Below are 26,558 nucleotides of genomic sequence, written 5' to 3'. Positions count from 1 at the left end.
AGAACACATAATCAGTAGCATTCAAAGTCAAGTTACAGTACATATCATATTCTCTATAGGATTCACTAACAAAAAGCATGATAAAGCATAATCAGTCTTTGCTCTGATCTTCAGCCTTGGACCAAGCTTCTTAACATCTGACCTTTGGACAGGTGACAGACAGGTCACAGGAAGCCAAAACATATCCTGTATTAAAACTCATCAGGCGTTGTTTTACACTTGGCTCTCCTGTGACGTTGTCTGCGTCCCAGATGGAACCCTATTTCTATAATAATGCACTACTTTTGACCAGATTCCTATGAGCGGCCCATCCTCAGACCCTTTGATGGGTCTGAGAGAGGGATACGCTCCATCTGCGCCACGTGAGCTTAATGTGAGTCAGAGAGCAGGCTGGATGCCTTCACACCTATATCACACAACAATATCCTTCTCTTTCTTTGTCTCGCTCTTTCTTTCCTCTCTCTATTCTCCCTTCCCCTTCTGTCTTTTTTTGTCTCTCTTTCTTCTTTTGTTGCCTTTGAATCATTGTAGAGATGCACAATTTATCTCTCCCTGTTCTACTGAAACTCCCCTCTCTCTATCAATCTCTGCCTCTCTCTCTCTTCTCCTCCCTCGCTGTTCTCCATCGGTCTTTGTAGAGGTGTGCAATTTTTCTTCACCCTCCCCCAACGCTCTCTCCCTCTTTCTCTCTCTTTCTCTCTCCCCCACCATGCGTCATTATGTCTAGTGCGTTTTGTCACTGTGGCACCAGTGTTGCTGTTACAGCTAGGCCCAGACAGCAGCAGCTGAATAGCACAGTCTACAGACAGACACAGAGCCCTAGGTCCTGACCAAAAGTAGTGCGACTATATAGGGAATAGGGTGCCATTTTGGACAGAGAACAAACACTCACCGAACCCCAAAATCACATATTAACACTGGGCCTCTCTCCAGCTGCCTCTATTTACAGTACACACATCCAGCCAGGGATGGCAACACAGAGCGAAATCATAGCAGGTTAATGGGAGGATAATTAAGAAATAAGAATTGAGGGGTGTGGTATATGGCCAAATACACGGCTAAGGCGTGTTCTTTACCACGACGCAACGCAGAGTGCCTGGATACAGCGCCTTAGCCGTGGTATATTGGGCATATACCACAAACCCCCGAGTGCCTTAGTGCTATTAAAACTGGTTACCAACGTAATTAGAAGAGTAAAAATAATGTTTTGTCATACACGTGGTATATGGCTTTCAGCTTATCAGCATTCATGGCTCGAACCACCCAGTTTATAATGTGCATTGAATCATCTGTCAAGATGACAGAACAACTGCAGGTTTCTGCAAAGAGAATCACTCCACTTGTAACTGCCAGAAAATACAATGTGATTTGGCAAGAATAGTACGATAAACCTTCCCAGAGAGTAAACTTGGAATATTTGAACATTACATCACAAGAACCGCAAAATATGACCTAAATAAGAGTGCCATACATTGAGAGGGAAAAGGTGAAGAAACACCCCACAGTACTACATTGACAGTGTGAAGGACTATCATGAGTTCAAGAAGCATATCCAGGTCTGTTGGATAACTGGGAGGAAAAGGTTGAAGACACCGTTCAGCTATTATAGTGTCATGAGAGAAAGGTGAGAGAGCCACCTCTGTCACTGAACTATAAACCCTCACACAACTGGGAAAGACATGAAAAGGTAAAATGTCCAACTTTCAAAAGCTAAAATAGAAGCTATTGTGAACTCTCTGCATAGAAACAGGAACTTAGCTAAAACCACAAACAGAGGAGAGAGGAGACAGAGTCTGACTTCATCCCAAGTCAAATTTGGGGGGTTTTGAAACTGTGCTATGGTTATTACAGTAATAAGTATGTTTGTGTGGTGTGGCCCTGTGTTTTTCATCTCTGGGCTTTAATGATGTTGAGGGAAGAACCAAAAGTGGAAGGAGGGGCAGGACAAGGAGAAGGAGAGAACAGAAACAAACTCCAAAAGGAACAGACTGTGTGGAAGGAACATTGTGGAACATTCTGTTAGAAAAACACTAAAGTTGTTTTCATTCGTGAGTCAATCTGTGAGTCTGGTATGGTTGGGTTGTTTATAGGAAGAGTATAAGCAAGTCCAAAATAGTTTCAGTTCATATTTGATCACTCTGATCATTTTGTAGCAAATACTGTACATTATAATTTCATAGGGACGTAGTCAAACACAATTCATCTTAGTAACTATAAGGAGCTCCGGCTCCATGTCTTAAAGGCCCTTCAGATATGTTCCTAGTCCACTCAACATGTGTAGGTCTCATCAACTAGGCCTATTCATGTGACAGGCCCCCAATGAACACACAAACACAGATCCAGCAGATTCACCCTCCTCCGCTCCGTCCCTTCTTCCGCTCTGCTCCCCTCTACCGCAGCCGGCCATCCAGGTTTCTGTGCCACTCTGACAGACACAGGAGTTAAAATAGTGACAAGCAGCTCAGAGCACGGTGCACCCTACGCAGAATGTCAACCATACATGGGACTGGGCTTCTGCTGTGGCACCTTTGGAAAATCACAGAGGCTGGAAGCATGCTCCGACGTAAGTATAAGACAGTAAAAATCCCAAAGAAAAATAAAGTAATACGTAAGTAGGTGGAAATTATAAAGCAAATTAGAGTATTAACAAATCTATGTGAGAACTGCTTTACACAGGCCAGGACAAGATCATTGTTGTTACATAAGAATTGTGATCAAGTCAAGAGAAGTCCATTCTGGTATGTTACACACTGCATTAGCCTAAGTACTGTAAGTGGAGCTGCAATGGGGGGCTGCGTTGACAGAGGCAGTGTGTGTGCAGTTTAGGGTCTGTCTGCCGAGGAGGGGGAGGGAGGGAGGGAGGAGGGAGGGAGGGAGGGAGGGAGGAGGAGGGAGGGAGGGAGGAGAGGAGGGAGAGGGAGGGCACCAGCATACTGGATCTGGGTCAGGCTACCGAGGCTGACCTCAGGAATCCCTGGTATGTGCACTTCCCCTGTGTCTCAGTGTTTGTGTCTCAGTGATTGTGTCTCAGTGTGTGTGTCTCAGTGTGTGTGTCTCAGTGTGTGTGTCACAGTGTGTGTGTACAGTGTTTGTGGCTGGATGGCAACATGGTAAGAGTGACAGTGACCCAGAGTGAGGAGAGAGAGAGACAAAGGTAGACAGTCATAATAAACAATATATCAACAACAACTCAACCGGGACAAGAGACAACATGGCTCCAATGAGGCCTACATTCAACAGTCTTTCTTCTACAATCACTCTCCCAGCTCCATCAGTGGCAGACAACACAGTCTCTGACCACTATAAAACCAAGTAAACCAGAAGGTCAGGGAGTCCAGTCATTCACGCAGCAACCTGCCCCATAACCATCCTCTCTGGGCCCATCCATGACTCTCAGACATCAATAACACCTTAARCATCTTAGAACTCCCTCACAAGCATCTACAATGGGAACGGAGCAATAAAACAAACATTGGCTGAACCTTTGAACTTTTATAATTATCACCCAGCCACCTCAGTAGCTATTTAAAGATGCCACCAGATGGTCAGTCCTTGCATCCATTACTCTGTCTATGAATTTGAGAGAGGTTACCTTTCTCCAACCCTATCCCTCAGCTGTTTAACCAAAAACAGTGGAGGGGTATCCACTTGGTTGTTGTTTGAACTGCAGACTGCCCCTGTAGAGAGGCCACCAGATGAACACAGCCATAGCAGTCCTAGAGAGCCCAGAAAGACCAACAACTGTAACGAAGCACTGTCTCTCTTGGAAAAACACTACTTTAAGTTTAGTTCAATGAAAGGGCGCTTTCAGAAAATATTTTATATTCTATTAAGTTTAGTTCAATGAAAGGGCGCTTTCAGAAAATATTTTATATTCTAAAGCAGCCTTTCAATTACAGGGCGTTTGCGCTCAAAGATATGCTCACTATGTGCAGCACCTCACAATCTTTCATACATTTCTGTCTTCATTAAGTTTCAACTAACTTCCATGGTGCTGGTGCAGCATTTAGGCTAACTCAGACATTTGGATTATGTTAAAACAGTAACGAGAAGAAATTAAAATATTGTTTTTCACAGAGTTAATTCTGCTGTATAGTTTCTTTCAACAGCCATATGTTGTTGTATTGGCGCCGAAAAACATGGCTGATGTTTACATTCTCCCAACCAATTGTGCTATTTTGTAAGATTTTGGGGGTTTTGTGTAAGATGCAGGAAAAGGGGCCGCAGATCGGGCAGCCTTCTGAGAGGCCGGAGGAGAGCGAGTAAACTCCCACTGCCTGTCACRTTCTGACCATAGTTCTTATGTGTTTTGCTTGTTTTAGTGTTGGTCAGGACGTGAGCTGGGTGKGCATTCTATGTTGTGTGTCTTGTTTGTCCGTTTCTATGTTTGGCCTAATATGGTTCTCAATCAGAGGCAGATGTTTTGTGTTGTCTCTGATTGGGAATCATATATAGGTGGCTTGTTTTGTGTTGGGGATTTGTGGGTGGTTGTTTCCTGTGTCAGTGTTTGTGCCACACGGGACTGTGACGGTTAGTTTGTTTGTTATTTTGTTGTGATTGTGGGTGGTTGTTTCCTGTCTTTGTGTTTTCTCTGCACCAGCTAGGACTGTATCGGTTTGCCACATTTGTTATTTTGTATTTGTTAAGTGTTCACAGTATTTTCGTAATTAAATATGTTGAGTACAAACTACGCTGCGTCTTGGTCCGATCCCTGTTACACCTCCTCTTCAGACGAAGAGGAGGAAGGCTGCCGTTACACTGCCATCCGTTCTTTTGCTAATGTGCAATCGTTAGAAAATAAAATTGATGACCTACTATTAAGATTATCCTACCAACGGGACATTAAAAACTGTAACATCTTATGTTTCACCGAGACGTCGCTGAACGACAATACGGACAATATAGAGCAAGCAGGATTTCCCATGCACTGGCAGAACAGAGACGCTACCTCTGGTAAGACGAGGGGTGGGGGTGTGTGTCTTTTTGTCAATAACAGCTGGTGCGCGATGTCTAATATTAAAGAAGTCTCGAGGTATTGCTCGCCTGAGGTAGAGTACCTTATGATAAGCTGTAGACCACACTATCTACCAAGAGAGTTCTCATCTGTATTATTTGTAGCCATCTATTTACCACCACAGAACGAAGCTGGCACTAAGACCACTCTCAACCAACTCTATCAGGCCATAAGCAAAGAAGAAAATGCTCACCCAGAAGCGGCGCTCCTAGTGGCCGGGGACTTTAATACAGGCAAAGTTAAATCAGTTTTACCAAATTTTTACCAGCATGTCACATGCAACTAGAGGGAAAATAAATCCTAGACCACCTTTACTCCACACACAGAGATGCGTACAAAGCTCTCCCCCGCCCTCCATTTGGCAAATCTGACCATAATTCTATCCTCCTCATTCCTGCTTAGAAGCAAAAACTAAAGCAGGGAGTACCAGTGACTCGCTCAATGTGGAAGTGGTCAGATGACGCGGATGCTACACTACAGGACTGTTTTGCTAGCACAGACTGGAATTTGTTCCGGGATTCATCCAATGGCATTGAGCACTACACCACCTCAGTCACCGGCTTCATCAAAAAATGCATCGACAACGTCGTCCCCACAGTGACTGTACATACATATTCCAACCAGAAGCCATGGATTACAGGCAACATCCGCATTGAGCTAAAGGCTAGAGCTGCCGCTTTCAAGGAGCAAGAGACTAATCCGGACACTTATAAGAAATCCCGCTATGCCCTCAGACGAACCATCAAACAAGCAAAGCGTCAATACAGGATTAAGATTCATCCTACTACACCGGCTCTGACGCTCATCGGATGTGGCAGGGCTTGAAAACTATTACGGACTACAAAGGGAAACCCAGACGCGAGCTGCCCAGTGACGCGAGCCTACCAGATGAGCTAAATGCCTTTTATGCTCGCTTCGAGGCAAGCAACACTGAAGCATGCACAAGAGCACCAGCTGTTCTGGATGACTGTGTGATAACGCTCTCAGTAGCCGATGTGAATAAAACCTTTAAACAGGTTAACATTCACAAAGCCACTGGGCCAGACGGATTACCAGGACGCGTACTCCAAAGCATGTGCGGACCAACTGTCAAGTGTCAACCTCTCCCTGACCGAGTCTGTAATACCTACATGTTTCAAGCAGACCACCATAGTGGTCTGCTTGAAAGGAAACGAAGGTAACCTGCCTAAATGATTACCACCCCGTCGGTAGCCATGAAGTTCTTTGAAAGGCTGGTCATGGATCACATCAACAGCATCCTCCCGGACACCCTAGACCCACTCCAATTCGCATACCACCCCAACAGATCCACAGATGACGCAATCTCAATCGCACTCCACACTGCCCTTTGTCACCTGGACAAAAGGAACACCTATGTAAGAATGCTGTTCATTGACTACAGCTCAGCGTTCAACACCATAGTGCGAACGAAGCTCATCCCTAAGCTAAGAACTCTGGGACTAAACACCTCCCTCTGCAACTGGATCCTGGACTTCCTGACAGGCCAACCCCAGGTGGTAAGAGTAGGCAACAACACGTCTGCCATGCTGATCATTAACACTGGGGCCCCTCAGGGGTGTGTACTTAGTCCTCTCCTGTATTCCATGTTCACCGAAAACAGCGTGGCCAAACACGACTCCAACACCATCATTATGTTTGCTGACGACCGCCTGACGACACAAAAGTGGTAGGCCTGATCACCGACAACGATAAGACGGCCTATGGGGAGGAGGTCAGAGAACTGGCAGTGTAGTGCCAGGACAACAACCTCTCCCTCAATGTGAGCATGACAAAGGAGCTGATCGTGGACTACAGGAAAAGGTGGCCGAACAGGCCCCCCATTAACATCAATGGGGCTGTAGATGAGCACATCACCAACGAACTGTCATGGTCCAAACACACCAAGACAGTCGTGAAGAGGGCACAACAACACCTTTTCTCCCTCAGGAGACTGAAAATATTTGGCATGGGTCCCCAGATCCTCAAAAGGTTCTACAGCTGCACCATTGAGAGCATCCTGACCGGTTGCATCACCGCCTGGTATGGCAACTGCTCGGAATCTGACCGTAAGGCGCTACAGAGGGTAGTGCGAACGGCCCAGTACATCACTGGGGCCAAGCTTCCTGCTATCCAGGACCTAAATAATAGGYGGTGTCAGAGGAAAGCTCATAAAATTGTCAGAGACTCCAGTCACCCAAGTTATAGACTGTTTTATCTGCTACCGCACGGCAAGCGGCTCCTCATCAGCTTCTACCCCCAAGCCATAAGACTGCTGAACAATTAATAAAATCGCCACTGGACAATTTACATTGACCCTCTCCCTTTTGTACACTGCTGCTACTTGCTGTTTATTATCTATAAATAGTCACTTCACCCCCACCTACATGTACAAATGATCTCAACTAACCTGTACCCCCGCACACTGACTCGGTACCAGTGCCCCCTAGCCTTGTTATTGTTATTCTTATTGTGTTACTTTTTATTATTACTTTTTACTTTAGTCTACTTGGTAAATATTTTCTTAACTCTTCTTGAACTGCACTGTTGGTTAAGGGCTTGTAAGTAAGCATTTCACGGTAAGGTCTACAGTTGTTGTATTCGGCGCATGTGACAAATAAAGTTTGATTTGATTTGACTGTCTATGGCACAGCCTTGAGGCTGTGTATGCAAGTCTAGCCTGCTCATTCTGTTTCATGGCCTAGACTACTGCTAGAGTGCAGCAATCCAGGTGCCTTTACTGACAATCATGGCTAATGGCTCCTCCAGCGAGCTTCGTTTTGGTATCATCACATTAACTATATCAGCGCTGGAGATGCTGCTGTGGGACCAACACTTTACATCAATATGGAATATGGAAGCCCAATATGGAATACCCCCATCCGTCCCATCCATCCCCTGCCATTAAAAGAGTTAGAGAGCCAGAGCAGTTATAGGGACTCATGTGAGGGAATCAGCTGAATGCTAAGGTTAGACTGCCTGCCAAGGATCTCTACTGATGGTAGGAAACTCCTCATCCCTATCCCCTGCCATTAAGAACCAGAGAGGTTACAGGAGATTCATGTGAGTGCTAAGGTTAGAATAGACTGCCTGCCATGGATCTCTATCTAGAGGGAATGGATCCGAAGGCAACTATAAGAGGAAACTGTAGACGGCAGCTGGCTGAGGAACGTGACTCGTCAGTCCTCCTGTGGAACGAACAAGGGCAATCTGACTCCAACTCTGCTGAGGCTTTCAGTCAGCATGAACTGGGTTACACACTCACACAGATAGACAATATAGAGAAAAGCATGAATCATAAATGGAATCATCAATGATTCAACATGTTCCTGCTCTGCATTCACGAAATGAAGTATGGTTAGAATAGAAGTTATGGAAGTGTTGGCAAACATTAACAGACAGAGATAGAGAAAAGAGGTGAGGCGTTAAGATGGACGGAGCTTTTACAGGAGGGTTCATCCCAAATGGCACCCTATTCCCTTTATAGTGCACTACTTTTGACCAGGGCCGGTGCAATATGTAGGGAATATGGGGCCATTTGGGAGGAAGACAGGGAGAACATAGACTGGGTGTGGTGACTGTAGAGGAGCCATGGAGGCTGACAGACCATGACCTCATCGTTATGTCACACATCCTCTATAGATGGGATGTCATTAGTGCAGTGCATGATGGGAATGAAAACAAGGGTTGCTGCATGATCTTAATACTGGAGAGAGATGTGATTTAAATAGAGAAATATGGGACTTCAAGTGTGTTTGGTGTTAGAGAGACAGAAAGAGAGAGAGAGACAGAGAAAGACAGAGAGAGACAGAGAGAGACAGAGAGAGAGATACTGAAGTGTATATTTTCATCAAAATGAAAGCACTATTAACAGAGGAAGAGATGAGTCAGTTCCTGCTGACATGCTATCAGGTCATGGGACGCATTCCAGAGCAGTTGCTCCAGCTAGCTCCTATTTGTTTTCATATGAACAACATTAGCCTTATTACAAATAAAAATTGCCTCAGCATGGCTTGTCCCTACTGACACAAACCCACACATTCAAACACATATACACACACACACACACAACACAAAGACCAAACTGCAGCAGGGGAGGGGAGGGGGCCATAGACAGTTTAAGGAGGGAACATCTGGAGTGGTGGGGTTCAGTCCTGCAGAATCAGCAACATACATACAGTAAAGCCTCCACACATACTCATACCACCACTTCCTAGCTCCGCCTGGGAGCCCTCACTCACCGCAGGTGTAAAAAGCTGTGATATATGTGTATACTGTAAATATGCTATGCAAGCACATATGACATAGCTTATCACAGCCCACTTCACATAGCTTATCACAGCCCACTTCACATAGCTTATCACAGCCCACTTCACAGTCATGACTAATAGAACATGCCATGTGAGAAACACAACCCTGGACAATGAGAAACCTTGAGAAACTGTCTTAGGTCTCATAAACACAGGCAATATACAGTAGACAACCTGCTTCATAGAGACTAGCTACAGCTGATACTCCCTAGAGTAATGCAATCAACGCTGTTGTGTTCTTGGACTCATGAAGTCGGTCATCCTGTAGAGAACAGAGAGAAGAGCTAGCTAGCTTTTTTTAATTTCACCTTTATTTAACCAGGTAGGCCAGCTGAGAACAAGTTCTTATGTATAACTGCGACCTGGCCAAGATAAAGCAAAGCAGCGTGACACAAACAACACAGAGTTACACTTGGAATGAACAAACGTATAGTCAATAACACAATAGAAAAGTATATATACAGTGTGTGCAAATTAAGTAAGATTAGGGAGGTAAGGCAATATATAGGCCATAGTGGCGAAATAATTACAATTTAGCAATTAAACACTGGAATGGTAGATGTGCAGAAGATGAATGTGCAAGTACAGATACTGGGGTGCAAAGGAGCAAAAAAAATATTTAACAATATGGGGATGAGGTAGTTGCCTGGGCTATTTACAGATGGGCTATGTACAGATGCAATGATCTGTGAGCTTCTCTGACAGCTGATGCTTAAAGTTAGTGAGGGAGATATGAGTCTCCAGCTTCAGTGATTTTTGCAATTCGTTCAGGTCATTGGCAGCAGAGAACTGGAAGGAAAGGCAGCCAAAGGAGGAGTTCGCTTTGGGGATGACCAATGAAATATACCTGCTGGAGCGAGTGCTACGGGTGGGTGCTGCTATGGTGACCAGTGAGCTGAGATAAGGCGGAGCTTTACCTAGCAAAGACTTATAGATGACCTGGAGCCAGTGGGTTTGGGCAACGAATATGAAGCGAGGGCCAGCCAACAAAAGCATACAGGTCGCAGTGGTGGGTAGTATATGGGGCTTTGGTGACAAAAACGGATGGCACTGTGATAGACTGCATCCAATTTGCTGAGTAGAGTGTTGGAGGCTCTTTTGTAAATGACATGACGAAGTCAAGGATCGGTAGGATAGTCAGTTTCACGAGGGTATGTTTGGCAGCATGAGTGAAGGATGCTTTGTTGCGAAATAGGAAGCTGATTCTAGATTTAATTTTGGATTGGAGATGCTTAATGTGAGTCTGGAAGGAGAGTTTACAGTCTAACCAGATGCCTAGGTATTGTAGTTGTAGTGATGCAAGACTGGCGGGCAGGTGCGGGCAGGCGTGTTCAAGAGCATGCATTTAGTTTTACTTGCATTTAAGAGCAGTTGGAAGCCACGGAAGGAGAGTTGTATGGCAATGAAGCTCATCTGGAGGTTTGTTAACACAGTGTCCAAAGAAGGGCCAGAAGTATACAGCTAGCAGAGTGACTGGAATTGGCAGAGTGTGGACGGTGAAAGGTGATGGGACATTTTTCATGGTATCAAGTGAGGCCATATTGGGCCAGGCCAGCAGGGCATGCCAGTCTCACTGCTTAACATGGCTGTCTGTCTGATCACACAGTGTTGTCTCAACCTAACTAGGGAGCTAAGTATGATTCAATCAGCACTTTATCAAGGTTTCCATCTTTTATGCCAAAAAGAGGTGATATTCAACATAATAAAAACGGCCAAGGTAAGCCTTTTAATATTAAAACAGACCACCGAGATGTAATATAAACATCAGACAGATACTAAATACTAATTATTTAAATAAGATGAGAGGCCCCTAGTTGAAGAATTGACATTCAATCAATTCAAATGGGAAATTCAACTCAACCTCCGTTTACCTGTGTGTGTGTGTGTGTGTGTGTGTGTGTGTGTGTGTGTGTGTGTGTGTGTGTGTGTGTGTGTGTGTGTGTGTGTGTGTGTGTGTGTGTGTGTGTGTGTGTGTGTGTGGTGTGTGTGGTGTGTGTGTGTGACCAGTGGTGTGAAGTACTTAAGTACAAAAACTTTAAAGTATTACTTAAGTCGTTTTTTGGGGTATCTGTACATTACTTTACTATTTATATTTTTTACTACTTTTTTACTTTTATGTACACCCAAAAGTACTCATTACATTTTGCACGCTTAGCAGGACAGAAATGGTCCAATTCACACACTTCTCAAGAGAACATCCCTGGTCATCCCCACTGCCTCTGATCTGGCGGACTCACTAAACACAAATGCTTTGTTTGTAAATGATGTCGGAGTGTTGGAGAATGACCCTGGCTATCTGTCTGGTTTGCTTAATATAAGGAWTTTTTTATTATTCGTAGTTTTACTTTTATTTTTGATACTTAAGTATAGTTTAGCAACTACATTTACTTTTGATACTTAAGTATATTTAAAAACAAATACTTTAAGACTTTTACTCAAGTAGTATTTTACCGGGTGACTCACTTTAACCTGAGTCATTTTCTATTAAGGTATATTTCTTTTTACTCAAGTATGATAATTTAGTACTTTTTCCACCACTGTGTGTGACTGTGTGTGTGACTGTGTGAGTGTGTGTATGTGTGTGCTTGCGAAACGTGCAAGTGTGTTTAAAACGATAACATTGACAAGACTGTTAGGCACATGAAGATCAGCACACACCTGAGGGGAAGGTGTCAGGAGTCAACACAACACAACACAGCAGAGCCCATATGATTCACTGCAGAGATGATCAGATCTAACAGATACTGTATCTCTTCAAAGGAGGCCACATAAGGCGTCCAGCGAGTGTTTTACTGTTTTCCTGGAACACAGACAGGATGTAACCTTGTTCCTGAGACTGCCAGGGAAAATAAGTACCAGGAAGGAAAGAGACAAAGGCTGTGCATCCCAAATGGCACGCTATTCCCTATGTAGTGCACTACTTTGACCAGGGCCCATTGGGCTCTGATCAAAAGTAGTGCACTATATAGGGAATGGAATAGGGTGCCATTTGGGACGCATAAACCACAGGGACACAGGAGGCTAACCTAGCAGTCACAGTTCAATCATTGTAATGGGGGACGCATCGTGGCATCATTAAGAGACTAAGGAATCGATCGAACTTATGGAACGGAACGGAAGGATGTTTCAGTAGCTCTCTGTATCAGTGGTGAAGCCTGCCTGCTATTCGGTTGTGATTGAGGAGAGAAGAACATGTTATCTATAGTAAGTGGGGTTTCTTTCAATATCAGGAAGGATCTAAATAAATGTGGGGGAAGAAAAGTCAATTCAAACGTCAGTGACATGAATTATAAACAATACAATAGTAAACATGTCGTCCCCCACGAATGATGCGCCCCCCCTTGAGCCAATTGAGATAACACATTTAAGTTAATTACTATAGCTACCACCTTGGGCCAATCAGTGTAATTGTGTAAATGCCGTATATCTATGGCAAGACGCATCATTCAACCAAGTTTCGTAACAATCGAGCCAGTACTGTCTGAGATATCACGTGTGACTAACGTATTAACGGACTGTGACAGATCCTGACACTACACAGTCACAGGTCAAGATAACTATCAAGACAAACGATCCTCTCCCTGTGCTGTCTAGTCCTGGTGGGAATAGAGCTGTAGACATACAGTCTGTTAGGCCCAAGCCTAACCCTTCAGCTGTACGCTAATATTAGTGCCCTGAGTCCTGTGACCAAGAGCGGTGTGTGTGTGTGTGTGTGTGTGTGCTTTAATTCAGACACAGATAATGGTCTGCGGGGTGGATAGCCTAAATCTGGAGTTCATGTGCACACTTCCAAAACACACACATGCCTTACTTCAAAGATAAAAGAGGCTGCAGCTACTGGTGACTCCACTGGGGCTGAGGCAACAATACTTCAACAATAACCACCACAGAGAAATGCAACATGGCTACAGAGGAGCGGGACAACAGGAAGTAGTGCTCTGCTTCACAGCTGGATAGCACTTACACAGAGCAACACTACAAAGCTCTAATAAGACTGTGTCGACCATATATGGAATGGGGTTAAAAAGACAATTGACTTGCGTAGAATTGAAAAAATATGTGTCATATTTCTGTATTTCACTGTTATTTATGCATATATCAGTAGCTGTGTTAAACATGATAGAAAACGGCCTGCTTGTTGTAACAAAGACTATTCACGTTTAATGCGAGGTCAATAGACACCATCCTACCAGTGTGCACGGCAAGAAATTAAGTACTTAACACATAAGATGGAATAAATTGCATTAAAATTACCTAATTAAAGTGTACTGTAAAACTGTGTGTGCTGCGGAAAAGCAGCAGAAGGATAGAAAGTCCTCTGGTTGATGTATAAAAGTTAGTCATGAGGGACTTCAGTAACTAATAGTGTCAACAGGTTCTATATAGCCTTATTTCCTGGATTCTATATCGCCTTACTTCCTGGATCTACATCTAAAATACAGAATCCAGGTAGAAGAGGATTGGTTATTTCACCAATAGAGTGCCTTTTGGGTAGTGTAATTTGGTAAAATAAAAAAAACTCTATTATTTCACAAAAGTTTTACATTCTGTAATAAAGAGCACATGTTCAACTTCAGAAAATATATATTTTCTAGATAATGATAAGATTAAATAAAACTAGGTCAGATTGAACACTGTTGTATCAAAAGTAAAACAGAGGGCCAGAAACACAAGGACAAAATTGGGAATTATGAAACTAACGAAAATATTAAATAACTAGGCCTGCAGTATGCTTGTACAGTAGCTAAAGTTAAATCCTGCAAATGAAACGCTGTACTGTGTATTTAACAGCACTAATTAGTGAGTAATCTGTATAGATAAGCAAGGAACCACAGTTTAAAAGAAAATTAACATGATAAGCATGGAGTAGATCAAATGCATTTCTTGTTAAGCATTGTCTTTCCATCATAGTTATCCAAATTGTGACCCCCTTTCTCCTGCTACCTCGGATTACACACACCCTGTTATTAACTCGAAATAAATTAACTTTAAATCAAAATCTATTACAGTTTTCTGTTTAAAAATGTAATTGAACACACACACCCTTATCTGTTAAAATCCACCACATGTATGTATTTTGTAACTTAGATACATAACCAATCAAAAAAGTGTGATCAGGGTAATGACATATAAACTCAGCAAAAAAAAGAAACGTTCCTTTTTCAGGACCCTGTCTTTCAAAGATAATTTGTAAAAATCCAAAGAACTTCACAGATCTTCATTGTAAAGGGTTTAAACACTGTTTCCCATGCTTGTTCAATGAACCATAAACAATTAATGAACATGCACCTGTGGAACGGTCGTTAAGACACTAACAGCTTACAGACGATAAGCAATTAAGGTCACAGTTATGAAAATGTAGGACACTAAAGAGGCCTTTCTACTGAGTCTGAAAAACACCAAAAGAAAATTGCCCAGGGTCCCTGCTCATCTGTGTGAACGTGCCTTAGGCATGCTGCAAGAAGGCATGAGGACTGCAGATGTGGCCAGGGCAATAAATTGTAATGCCCATACTGTGAGACGCCTAAGACAGCGCTACAGGGAGACAGGACGGACAGCTGATCGTCCTCGCAGTGGCAGACCACGTGTAACAACACATGCACAGGATCGGTACATCCGAACTTCACACCTGCGGTACAGGTACAGGATGGCAACAACAACTGCCTGAGTTACACCAGGAACGCACAATTCCTCCATCAGTGCTCAGACTGTCCGCAATAGGCTGAGAGAGACTGGACTGAGGGCTTGTAAGCCTGTTGTAAGGCAGGTCCTAACCAGACATCACCGGCAACAACGTCGTCTATGGGCACAAACCCACTGTCGCTGGACCAGACAGGACTGGCAAAAAGTGCTCTTCACTGACGAGTCGTGGTTTTGTCTCACCAGGGGTGATGGTTGGATTCGCCTTTATCGTCGATGGAATGAGCGTTACACTGAGGCCTGTACTTTGGAGCGGGATCGATATGGAGGTGAAGGGTCCGTCATGGTGTGAGGTGGTGTGTCACAGCATTATCGGACTGAGCTTGTTATCATTGCAGGCCATCTCAACGCTGTGCGTTACAGGGAAGACATCCTCCTCCCTCATGTGGTACCCTTCCTGCAGGCTCATCCTGACATGACCCTCCAGCATGACAATGCCACCAGCCATACTGCTCGTTCTGTGTGTGATTTCCTGCAAGACAGGAATGTCAGTGTTCTGCCATGGCCAGTGAAGAGCCCGGATCTCATTGAGCATGTCTGGGACCTGTTGGATCGGAGGGTGAGGGCTAGGCCCATTCCTTCCAGAAATGTCTGGGAACTTGCAGGTGCCTTGGTGAAAGAGTGGGGTAACATCTCACAGCAAGAACTGGCAAATCTGGTGCAGTCCATGAGGAGGAGATGCACTGCAGTACTTAATACAGCTTGTGGCCACACTAGATACTGACTGTTACTTTTGATTTTGACCCCCCCCCTTTGTTCAGGGACACATTATTCTGTTTCTGTTAGTCACATGTCTGTGGAACTTGTTCAGTTTATGTCTCAGTTGTTGAGTCTTGTTATGTTCATACAAATATTTCCACATGTTAAGTTTGCTGAAAATAAACGCAGTTGACAGTGAGAGGACATTTCTTTTTTTGCTGAGTATATATTGTTATTGTTATTGTTTCTCCCTTCCTGTACAGTGGAAACACGTGAGCAATTTTTGAATTTCTTTCCACAGTAAAATTAATCTGATTAGAAAATGTGAGAGGACTACAGASATGAGTTAGATTCTCAGTCACACATTCGTCAATAAGGCCATAATAATTGAAAAAGGTCTTAGATTAGTCATCAATGACTTCAGKGTTTTACTATCGCAACGAAGTGGAATGGGAATAGAAACTGAGCCAGTCTCTGGATCTAGGATCTACTATACTAATTTGCATCCCAAAAGGCACCATATTCCCTACATAGTGCACTACTTTGGCCTACGGTGGTCTAGACCAGGGCCCATAGGCCATTTGGGACGTATCCTAAGGCGATGACCTCGTCCATCTCTATACGCTACAGGATGGAGCACTTCCTCTAGTTCCGGTGTGAGTGGTCAGTGGCCTGTCTCTTATACACATCTAGATGTGTATAAGAGACAGGTGTGTGTGTGTGTGTGTGTGTGTGTGTGTGTGTGTGTGTGTGTGTGTGTGTGTGTCTGTCTGAGGCCTCTGGCTGTATGCATTAGGTCAAGGTCAGTGTGTGTGTGTGTGTGTGTGTGTGTGTGTGTGTGTGTGTGTGTGTGTGTGTGTGTGTGTGTGTGTGTGTGTGTGTGTGTGTGTGTGTGTGTGTGTGTGTGTGTGTGTGTGTCTGTCTGAGGCTGCTCCTGCTTGCTGACGTGGAGCGCTCTGGTCGGTCTGCCTAAGAATCACTGCAGACACCGCCCTCCCTTCCTCCCTTCCTCCCTCCATCCCTCACTCCCTTCCTCCGACACCCATGGCCCAGCTCAAACCCCAATAAAACCCCTCGATACCCTCCTAACCCCTCACCCCCCCTGCTCGCACGCTGCAGATACGGGCCTTTGGAAAAGAATGCCTCACATTCTAACCAGGGCCTTCCACACCCATCCCAACCCCTACTCTCCTCTCTCCACCCGCATGTACAAACTGAACACACAGTCCAGCTGGCCATAAGGGAGAGACATTAGGAAAAGCTGTCAGAACTTCAACATGTCTGACTAAGGAGAAATGGGAGACGGTGCTTTCTTCTTATCTATTCTCACTCAGTCCCCCTTCTACTTCTGACCCTCTTTTTAGCAGTAAATCTTATGAAGTCCAAGGAATAAGTACAGAGTAATCACAGCAGGTTATCCAGGATGTGAGCCTCATTACGTGTGGATTAGTAGTGCATTTTAATTAACCACACATGATGACGAAGAAGTAACCTGTTTTTCAACTGTTTTCATGAGAGAGAATGGGGAAACTTCTGTGGAAATGGATCGTGCTGGGGCCAAAATCTACATCATCTGCGTCCCAAATGGCACTCTATTCCCTATAGTGCACTACTTTTGACCGGGGCACATAGGGCTCTGATCAAAAGTAGTGCACAATATAGGGGATAGGGTGCCATTTGGGGTGCAGCCTACACTTCCAAGCTTACTGTAATCTTGAATGTGGGCCAGGAACATTACATTAGGAAAACTTTGGGGGAGTGGAAGAGAGTCCACGTCAGTCCACGTCCAATGATTACTTCCACAGAAGAAGAAGACTTTTAGCAAAATCTCCAGTTTAAAGCTGATTTGCAACCAAGAAGTTAAACCTAGGGCTGGATTCAATCCGTATTACCGAAGATCAGCGTTGTAGCGTGGGGGGAATTTAAAGGTGTTTTCCGATTGAGCCAACATATGCAGCGTTTACTGTGAATACAGTCTCCACGAACGCAGAAACATTGCCTTTAAATTTCAATCATGCTACAACGTTGATCTTCAGCACTACGGATTGAATCCAGACTCTAGTTCTTCTGAAGTTAAACTTCAAGGATTTATGTTTTTACATTTGAGTAGGTCCCTATATGACATGACACACACTTACAAACATTTGCAGTGTACTACCAGCCCTCAGGATGTCAAAGATAATATAAAGAATCACACAAGTTCAAACAATTTCTGTCTGCATTAAACAAAAATAAATGGGTGCCTCACTTCCTTTTGTAAGCTGCAAACAGAGCTCCTTTGAACATGTTATATCTTGGAGAGGGGCTTGGCTGCCTCGTCAACTACAAAGCCACTAATGTTGCTCTACAACAGGACTCTGGGGCTTGTATCTCTGTCTGTCTTTGTACCATGGTGACCCGCTAGCCCCAGCTCCTTCACACTTCAAGCCAGAGGAGCACTATCCCTGAAGTGTCCAGTCTACACGGCATCATGGTTACATCCCAAATGCCAACCTATTCCCAAAATAGTGCACTGCTTTTAACCAGAGCCCTATGCGCCCAGGTCAAAAAGTAGTGCACTATGTAGGGAATAGGGTACAATGTGGGATGCATACCATGTCACTGGTTTCAAGGGGTATGAGAGGTGACAGAGGGTCAATGGGGTAGTCTAACTGCATTAGGCCTCAGCCAGCACTCTGCTAGCCGTTATACCAGCCTCACCTCTGTCTGAATGCATCACATTACAACACAAAGATCTGGGATTAAAATCTCTTCTCATAGAACCATGTCAGACCAGGCCAGGCATGTGAGTCTGTAGGAGCAAAACAAACCTTTACAAGGCAGAGTCTGTCTTCAGAAGAGTCAGAGACAAGGAATGTGTCTGTTTATTTAACATCTCTGCTTGTCCGACACGGACATTCCTGATAACGTCATACCGTCCAATCAACACTGTGTATTAGCTGACGGTCCCGAGCCCACTTCAGTATCGTTGAAAAAAGCTCCAGAACCACCTCAGTAATGTGCTGGTTGAGGAAAATGGTGGTCACACCAGATACTGACTGGTTTTCTGATTCACGCCCCTACCTTTCTTTAAAGGTATCTGTAACCAAAAGATACATATTTGCATTCCCAGTCATGTGAAATCCATAGATTTGGGCCTAAGGAAATTATTTAAATTGACAGATTTCCATATATGAACTGTAACACTGTAAAATCTTTTATATTTTTGTTCAGTATAATATTACTARGGTGGCAGGTAGCCTAGCAGGTAAGAGCGTTGGGTCAGTAATCGAATCCCCGAGCCGACTAGGTGAAAAATCTGTTGATATGCCTTTGAGCAAGGCTCTTAACCCTATGATATAGTGGCTCTTGCCACTGTAATGTACAGGCCCAAGGTCAAGACAATAAGAAGACACAGTGGCTGAATAAATTCAACAACACCTTCGTTCATCACAAAACCTTAGAGCAACATCTGTCCGGTGGAGTCCACAAAGCATATTGCATGTAACAAACAATTACATAACCTACAGCATGGTCAGTCAAGTTAATATTTCCGACATATTCAAACTACTAAACAACTATTGATTTAGAACCACAGAGTTACCGCAAGTCAGGAGCTGCCTCCACTATTCCAGCACAATTTCAACTTTAACATTTCCACATCATCAAATCACCTCTGCTTAGACTAATACAGTGACAACTAAAAGATGGCTAAAACATTTATGAAACACAGAGTCGAAAGATACATTGTTTTGTTAATTGTTTTCTTGGTACATTTTTGGGGAAGTGTGGCTTCGCTTGGCATCCATGAATACACGCCTCTGCATTAGATAGAGAGAAAAACATGGATACGTAGAGACACATCACACATGCACACAAGGCGAGGGCTATGACAGCCAGATTGTGTGCTTCTGGAATGATAAAGAGCTGCAGTGGTTCTCTTCTCCCTCCATCAGGTGCCTTGTTCACCAAAAGGAGGGGGAGGGTTACCAGCCTCAGCCTCCAGTGACCAAACCATGTCAACATGGCTGGAGGAGGGGTAGACTAGAGGAATACCGCAGTGGATTACTGTACATCCCAATATGATAGCCTATTGTTTACACCATCAAATCAGATTCGTACACAAGTGTTATTATTACAAAGCAGTATGATGACCCAGATAACATCAGTCACTGCTATAAGCTGGTTTATAACTAGATGGTGTAGTCAGACCAGACTAGACCACAGCATGTGCCAGGTTTGCTGATGGAATATTATTGTGGTTGTTACCATGCTGGTTCGCAATGCAATGGTCATCTATTTTGAGGTATAGGGTTTGACACTGACAGCAGCTGGACACTGTAGAGTCAACGCCAGCAGATTTCCAATGTCAGGATAAATTTGATTACTGCCATGTTTGTTGTGCCTGGTGCGGTGGGCCATTTAACCCTTCCTGTGCAGGATTGGTTGGTAATGGAGAAAATAGGACAGGCTGCAGTATTTTCCAGCTCTCTGGTCAAGGAAAACTGTCAGAGCCTTTTAAAATATTATGAACATGCATATTTCTGGTCATTTAATTGGAATAGCAGTTTGCCAAAAGGCAGCAAAAACCCTCATAGGCTCTTTGGGGTAAAGAATGTGATGCGCCAGTCTGGTGATTCCGTTAAGAACAGTAGGCTATCAATGACGTTTTTTGCAGTCATGTTCTTGTGAATGGATTTTCAAATAGAACATAAAACAGAACGCTTTGGCACGCGCACACTGCACAGCCACCCTTACTTCATTAACACGTCGATGAATACCGACACATTCACTCCAAGCCTTCGATCCCCCACTGTTAAAATGTTGAATGTGCATTTGATCATTTAGCAACAAGAACATGATTAATCCTCTATCTGTTGCTTATTTCTTGTCTTATGTAGGCTATAATAAAATAACTTACATTTCTCTGTTAATGTCAGTTTCTCATCAAAGTYGTTCTCAAGATCGTTGTATTCCATTTTTTCCATTCAAGCGATTCGCAGTCCTTTTCCAGTTGCAGTCATTCCTCAAATATATCGAAGAACAGGATAACAAACTCCCGGTACAGTCTGACCACCAATACGCCCTTCGTAAATCCAAAAGGGAACGGTAGGGATAAAAAGATAATAGAATAACTGGACAGAAATCCAGTGAAAAACGGGTGTGAAAAATTACAATGACAAGTAGTCGATAAAAGCCTCTGTTATTTCCTCTTGGGGTAGAGAACCTGTCAGATGCTATTCTATTGCAAATTCTAATAGATCAACTACGAAATCGAGAAGTCGGGGCTGGGCACAGGGACTTGCCCGTAGCAATAGAACTGCTTGACGAATATTTATGAGCTACAGCCGCTGCCTGCCTCTCTGATAGACTCTACCATCTGGGCTACCGGGGGTAACCAAAACGCGGTGCGCCTACTCATATCAAATATTTTATGGATAACATGCTATCACATCTAGAMATGTTAAACACGTCTAGATCACTTGTTCAACATTTGCATTTGTGTACTATAATGTGTTTTCTTTTTACGGGGAAAATAGGAGAATATATTGAGTTTTGCGAAAGGTTGACCCCCATGTTAGAAATGGTTATATCCATCAATAATCTATCCTGAACACTCCAAGCAAGGTGGACTATCTATCCAAGGAGCCCACAGAAATCTGTGCTATGACCATAATAGCACTTAGTCTATTACAACCTTATAAACAGGTCATTCATCAAAGGGGGGAACACGGTCACTTGAACTCATATCAAATGTGTCATTGCTTTTTGTCTGTCTTTTTTGTATTGCTCTTTATTCCCTAACTAAGAGGCAAACAGTGAATGGAAACAGCCTGCAACATAGGCTACAGGGGAATTCATGTTTTAATTAAAACAGTCTGTAGTGTGACACAGTGAGAGAATAGTGGTGTTGATTAAGTAATTAATAATTAATACGACCTTCCTTTCACTGTAGGGGACACATTTATCTTGCAGAGGATGGAGTCTGGTGTCTATTCCAATTAGATGAGGCAGGGCGAGCATTAAGCCTGCTGGACCGGGCCTGTTACACAAAGCCAATGCGAGTGTATATTCTATTAGGTTCACTAACTTTTGTGAATAGTTATATACCTACAATTTAGTGAAATTATATTTTCAGGATATTGTTTTAAAAAACAATGTCCCCATGTGGTTTGGTCAGTCTGTGTGTGGATAATTCATTTAAAAATAGCTTTAACCTGATTCTCACCTCCACCCCTTGCCCTTAGGACATTTTTTATTTAAAATCAGATAAATAATACGTGTCAAGATAATCTGCTTCATACAGTATAGTAACTCTCTGAGAAAGTTGAAGAAACCAAACACAGATAGGATAGCAAATGCCTATATGACATATTTTAATATTCTTAGGCTAATGTAAATAATAAACCAGTACAAATTAATGCTATAAACCGCATGGGAAGTACATTTCAAAACCAAATAGAATGATTTACCTTCGCTTTTCTAAAACATTCAGTATTTCGCATCAACATCATGCAGTACATTCTGCCTGGTATTTTTTTTAATACATTTTTATTTAACTTAGCAAGTCAGTTATGAACAAATTCTTATTTACAATGACAGCCTACCCCGGCCAAACCCAGACGATGCTGGGCCAATTGTGCACCGCCCTATGGGACTCTCAATCACGGCCAGATGTGATACAGCCTGGATTTGAACCAGGAACTGTAGTGACACCTCTTGCACTGAGATGCAGTGCCTTAGACCGCTGCACCACTCGGTAGCCTGGTATACTGGGTCTACTGGAGATCAGGGAATCAGGACATTCATGTAACATGATGTCAGGATGCTTTGAAAACGAAAGGCAAAATTCATTTCTAGGTGTTGAGACAAATTTAAAAAATGCATGAGCCACTTAGGACAGTAGAAACAGCAATTCAAATATTCCAGAAGGTTTTTACAAGTTTTATCGCAACTGAAGGTCTTATCTCCAGTTTGAACGCTAGAATCTCTTTCTTTTTCAAGTTCTTCTGACACTCTTTTAAACCATTGCACTCTGTTGAATCAAGACAGTTCAAAATCATACTCTTCCAAGACTGCAGAATGACAGAAAATACTGACAAATCCTGCGGGAGATATAAATATTTTTCAACAGTGTCAGCACTGACGAGTGTCAGCACTGACGAGCATGGGAGCCTATGACATGGATCAAAATACACCAACAAGATGAGTTATTGTCACGTCCTGACCATAGTTCTTATGTGTTTTGCTTGTTTTAGTGTTGGTCAGGACGTGAGCTGGGTGGGCATTCTATGTTGTGTGTCTAGTTTGTCTGTTCGGCCTAATATGGTTCTCAATCAGAGGCAGCTGTCAATCGTTGTCCCTGATTGAGAATCATATATAGGTGGCTTGTTTTGTGTTGGGGATTTGTGGGTGGTTGTTTCCTGTGTCAGTGTTTGTGCCACACGGGACTGTGACGGTTAGTTCGTTTGTTATTTTGTATTGTGTATTGTGTATTGTTTTCGTGTATATTAAATCATGGAAACTTACCACGCTGTACATTGGTCCTCCGATCCTTCTCGCCTCTCCTCGTCCGAGGAGGAGGAAGAGCTAGACTGCCGTTACAGTTATGATGTCAGTGAGGGTACTGTTGCTTGTCGATGTACTGTAGTGCACTGTACTGCCTCTCGAACACACCAACAGCCTCTCTTAAACCCAAGACTAGCAGCAACAGCATCCCTAATGGAATTGTTTTTTATTAGTTTGAATTGCACTACAGTGCCTGTGAAGGAGAAATTACTCTGGGTAGTAGTAATCTACAGTGATGTGGAGTCTGGAGGATCTCCTGTTAAGTAATGAGATTTTGAGAAGCAAGGACAGGAAGTAGGGGGTGGGGGAATGGTAGAGGACATTCAATCACCCACACCCATCCAAGATGAGGTAGGGTTTGATTGGAAAAAGGTCTCTCTCTATGATGCACACACAATGAAATGTTATCTGCAAAGCTCATAAAAACCTTCCCATACACTAAAAGGCACTCATACATACTGTATGTATAGCCAGTTAAACCCAAACATTATGCAACAGTTATTCAGGTTAATCAAAACACTGTTTAATATCCTTCACTCTACTCGTATTTCTTGCTCGCTGAAAGTTCCTGGTTTGAGAATACTGAATACTCAACAATGCAGTGCAATCAACCAGGCTCCAACTCATGTTTGTACTATTTTCAATATGAAAATAGAATGGATAAGTCATGATTCCCGGGGGCTTGTGTCCCCTGCTGATACAAACAGCCATTACTAAGCCTATTCTTCCACAAATCATTCAAGTTRTGTTTTACAGCTATACAGAAGGAAGCAGGATCAGTAAAGAGGCTTTGTTGAGCTGATGACGATTTTTGGTCACAGTCAGTCTGTCTGTCATCTATTCTATCCATCCACTCTTCTATCCCTCCAGTCATCTACCTATCCATCATTCATCTCATCCATCAATCCATACATCCACAGTTATTGCTTGAGGTTATTTTTCACAGAGCATTTTAATTTCTGTGGTATTGTCTGTAGGCTATTACATATTCATAATTAAAAGCACAGCTTCCTAATTCAACCAATCAAAGGCTCTCACAATCCCACCAAGAGGCAACAAAACAGAGGTTCTAATATTGTTCTATTTTTGAACTATCTTTTGTCACATGGTCCCTTGAAGCAATCTGAGATTGTCTCCACACTCCTGTAAATATCTCTGGCAGTTTTTAAACGTCTTATGCAATCTTTATGAAACAATAGCACCATATTCTGCCCCTAATCCCCTGATGTACTGCCAAATCAGAGAAATAAGCTTAGGTCGACACGATTAGCTCTACCATAAATTTGATTTAAGATGCCCTTAGCCATCCCAACACTTTAGCAGCGTTCTGTGGATACTCCAAATGATAAATCCCAAAATTCAATTGGATCTCTCATTCCTTTATTTTCCAGATGATTATCAGTAACTTCAGAGCAAAATATAATTAATGGAGTTATTGCTCTTTTATTTGATAAATAAAATGTTTTATTCAAGAAAGAGTGATAAATGGCTTATGTTGAATATGTAGCATCCCTGTCGGTGCACCAATGATTATTTAGATTGGCTAAGAAGTGTGACAATAAAGAGATTACAGATATCAGTGTTAAATCATAAATATTTTAAGGGTCAGGCAGGTTTCTCACTACACAGCTAATCACTATACAGTACATGGGGAAAGGGGAAAAGAAACATTTTGATCTCACAATACACACAAATGCAAAACGTTGCAGAAACATATCTTCTCTCACAACAAAAGGCTGTATCAAGGGAGGGCTCTTTTGAATGAACACGCTTAAACTTGCTCAAATTTGAGTACAAACTGTAATAAACCTCAGACAGCTCCCATAAAACCACAGTGGTATGTGTTTCAGTGTCTCTGCCCCCTGTAGAACTACAATTACAACACCCGTGGCCTCAGACAAGAGCAGTTAGTTGAGCCAATAGTTTAAATGTCAGGAAATTCAGTCACCGGGAGMTAGCTCCATAACACAAAGCTTCCTAAAGGCTTAAAGCAGGGGTGTCAAACTAATCTAGCCCCCCGGGCTGCATTCGGCCTTCAATGAGGTCTGGCTATATTTCCTCGCCGTCAAAATTGACCTAAAGTAGTTGCTGTATGAATGTAGGTCCATTATGATTTCTACACAGTTTCGATTTGGTTTTAGTCATTTAAAACTATAGAGTATGTTTCCCCCCCAACCAATTATATTATTTTAATATTTTTTAAATACAATGATTTTAACTCAAATCGGGCCAAATTGGACCACCTCCGCGAGAGCCGGATCTGGCCTGCGGGCAGCATGTTTGACACCCCTGGTCTAAAGCCTACTCTGAAAGATTTTTATTTTACAGGATGTAACAGTCTTCCTAGCAGTTTCCCAGACCAGTGGAAGACCAGAGGAGTAAAAAAAACACGTTCATTTCTCAAAACTAAAGGGAGCTCAGACAGAAGCTTTGTTTGGGAGTGAAAGCCTTATAAACTGTTGTTTGGTTTTACAAGGAGTGCTTCTGCAGACAGAATATTGAAGTCAGGGTCTGAATATATATGCAGCTGTTAAAGCGTGGGAGTCAACCAAGTCTACAGTTGCCGTGGTATCAGTAGAGGAGAATGCAGAGTGGCCAGGAAAAATCGTCAACTGATAACTCACTAGCAGATGGTCCGCTGGAAGCCATATTAAAGTGCCTGCTTTCATCAATATGTATATACAGTACCAGTCAAAAGTTTGGATACACCCACCTTTTCAAGGGTTTATAGAATAATAGTGAAGACATCAAAACTATGAAATAACACATATGGAATCATGTAGTAACAGAAAAAGTGTTAAACAAATCAAAATATATTTTATATTTGAGATTATTCAAAGTAGCCAAACTTTGCCTTGATGACAGCTTTGCACACTCTTGGCATACACTCAATCAGCTTCATGAGGTAGTAACCTGGAATGTATTTCAATTAACAGGTGTGCCTTGTTAAAAGTACATTTGTGGAATTTCTTTCCTTCTTAATGCATTTGAGCATATCAGTTGTGTTGTGACAAGGTAGGGATGGTATACAGAAGATAGCCCTATTTGGTAAAAGACCAAGTCTATATTATGGGAAAAACAGCTCAAATAAGCAAAGACAAACGACAGTCCATCATTACTTTAAGACATGAAGGTCAGTCAATGCGGAAAATTTCTACAATTGCAGTCGCAAAAAACATCAGGCGCTATCATGAGGACCCTGTATATAGCCTCGTTATTGTTATTTTATTGTGTTACATTTAATAATTTTTTACTTTAGTTTATTTGGTAAATATTTTCTTAACTCTTTC

General features: G+C 42.9%; 1 protein-coding gene across 1 annotated transcript in view; it reads right to left on the bottom strand.

The window, feature by feature from the left end:
* The window catches only part of LOC111954796 (MAP7 domain-containing protein 1), a 55,010-nt gene extending 33,982 nt beyond the window's left edge, over positions 1 to 21,028 (bottom strand). Inside the window, exon 1 of the mRNA XM_070436191.1 lies at positions 20,621 to 21,028. Coding sequence (XP_070292292.1) covers positions 20,621 to 20,687 — 67 coding nt within the window. The 5' untranslated portion in view covers positions 20,688 to 21,028. The remainder of the gene's footprint in view (positions 1 to 20,620) is intronic.
* Positions 21,029 to 26,558: the final 5,530 nt, after the last annotated feature.

This window comes from Salvelinus sp. IW2-2015, linkage group LG30, assembly GCF_002910315.2.
Source record: "Salvelinus sp. IW2-2015 linkage group LG30, ASM291031v2, whole genome shotgun sequence".
Taxonomy (NCBI): Eukaryota; Metazoa; Chordata; class Actinopteri; order Salmoniformes; family Salmonidae; genus Salvelinus; species Salvelinus sp. IW2-2015.
Note: the sequence above shows the minus strand (reverse complement) of the source record. Positions and strands in the feature narration are given on the sequence as shown.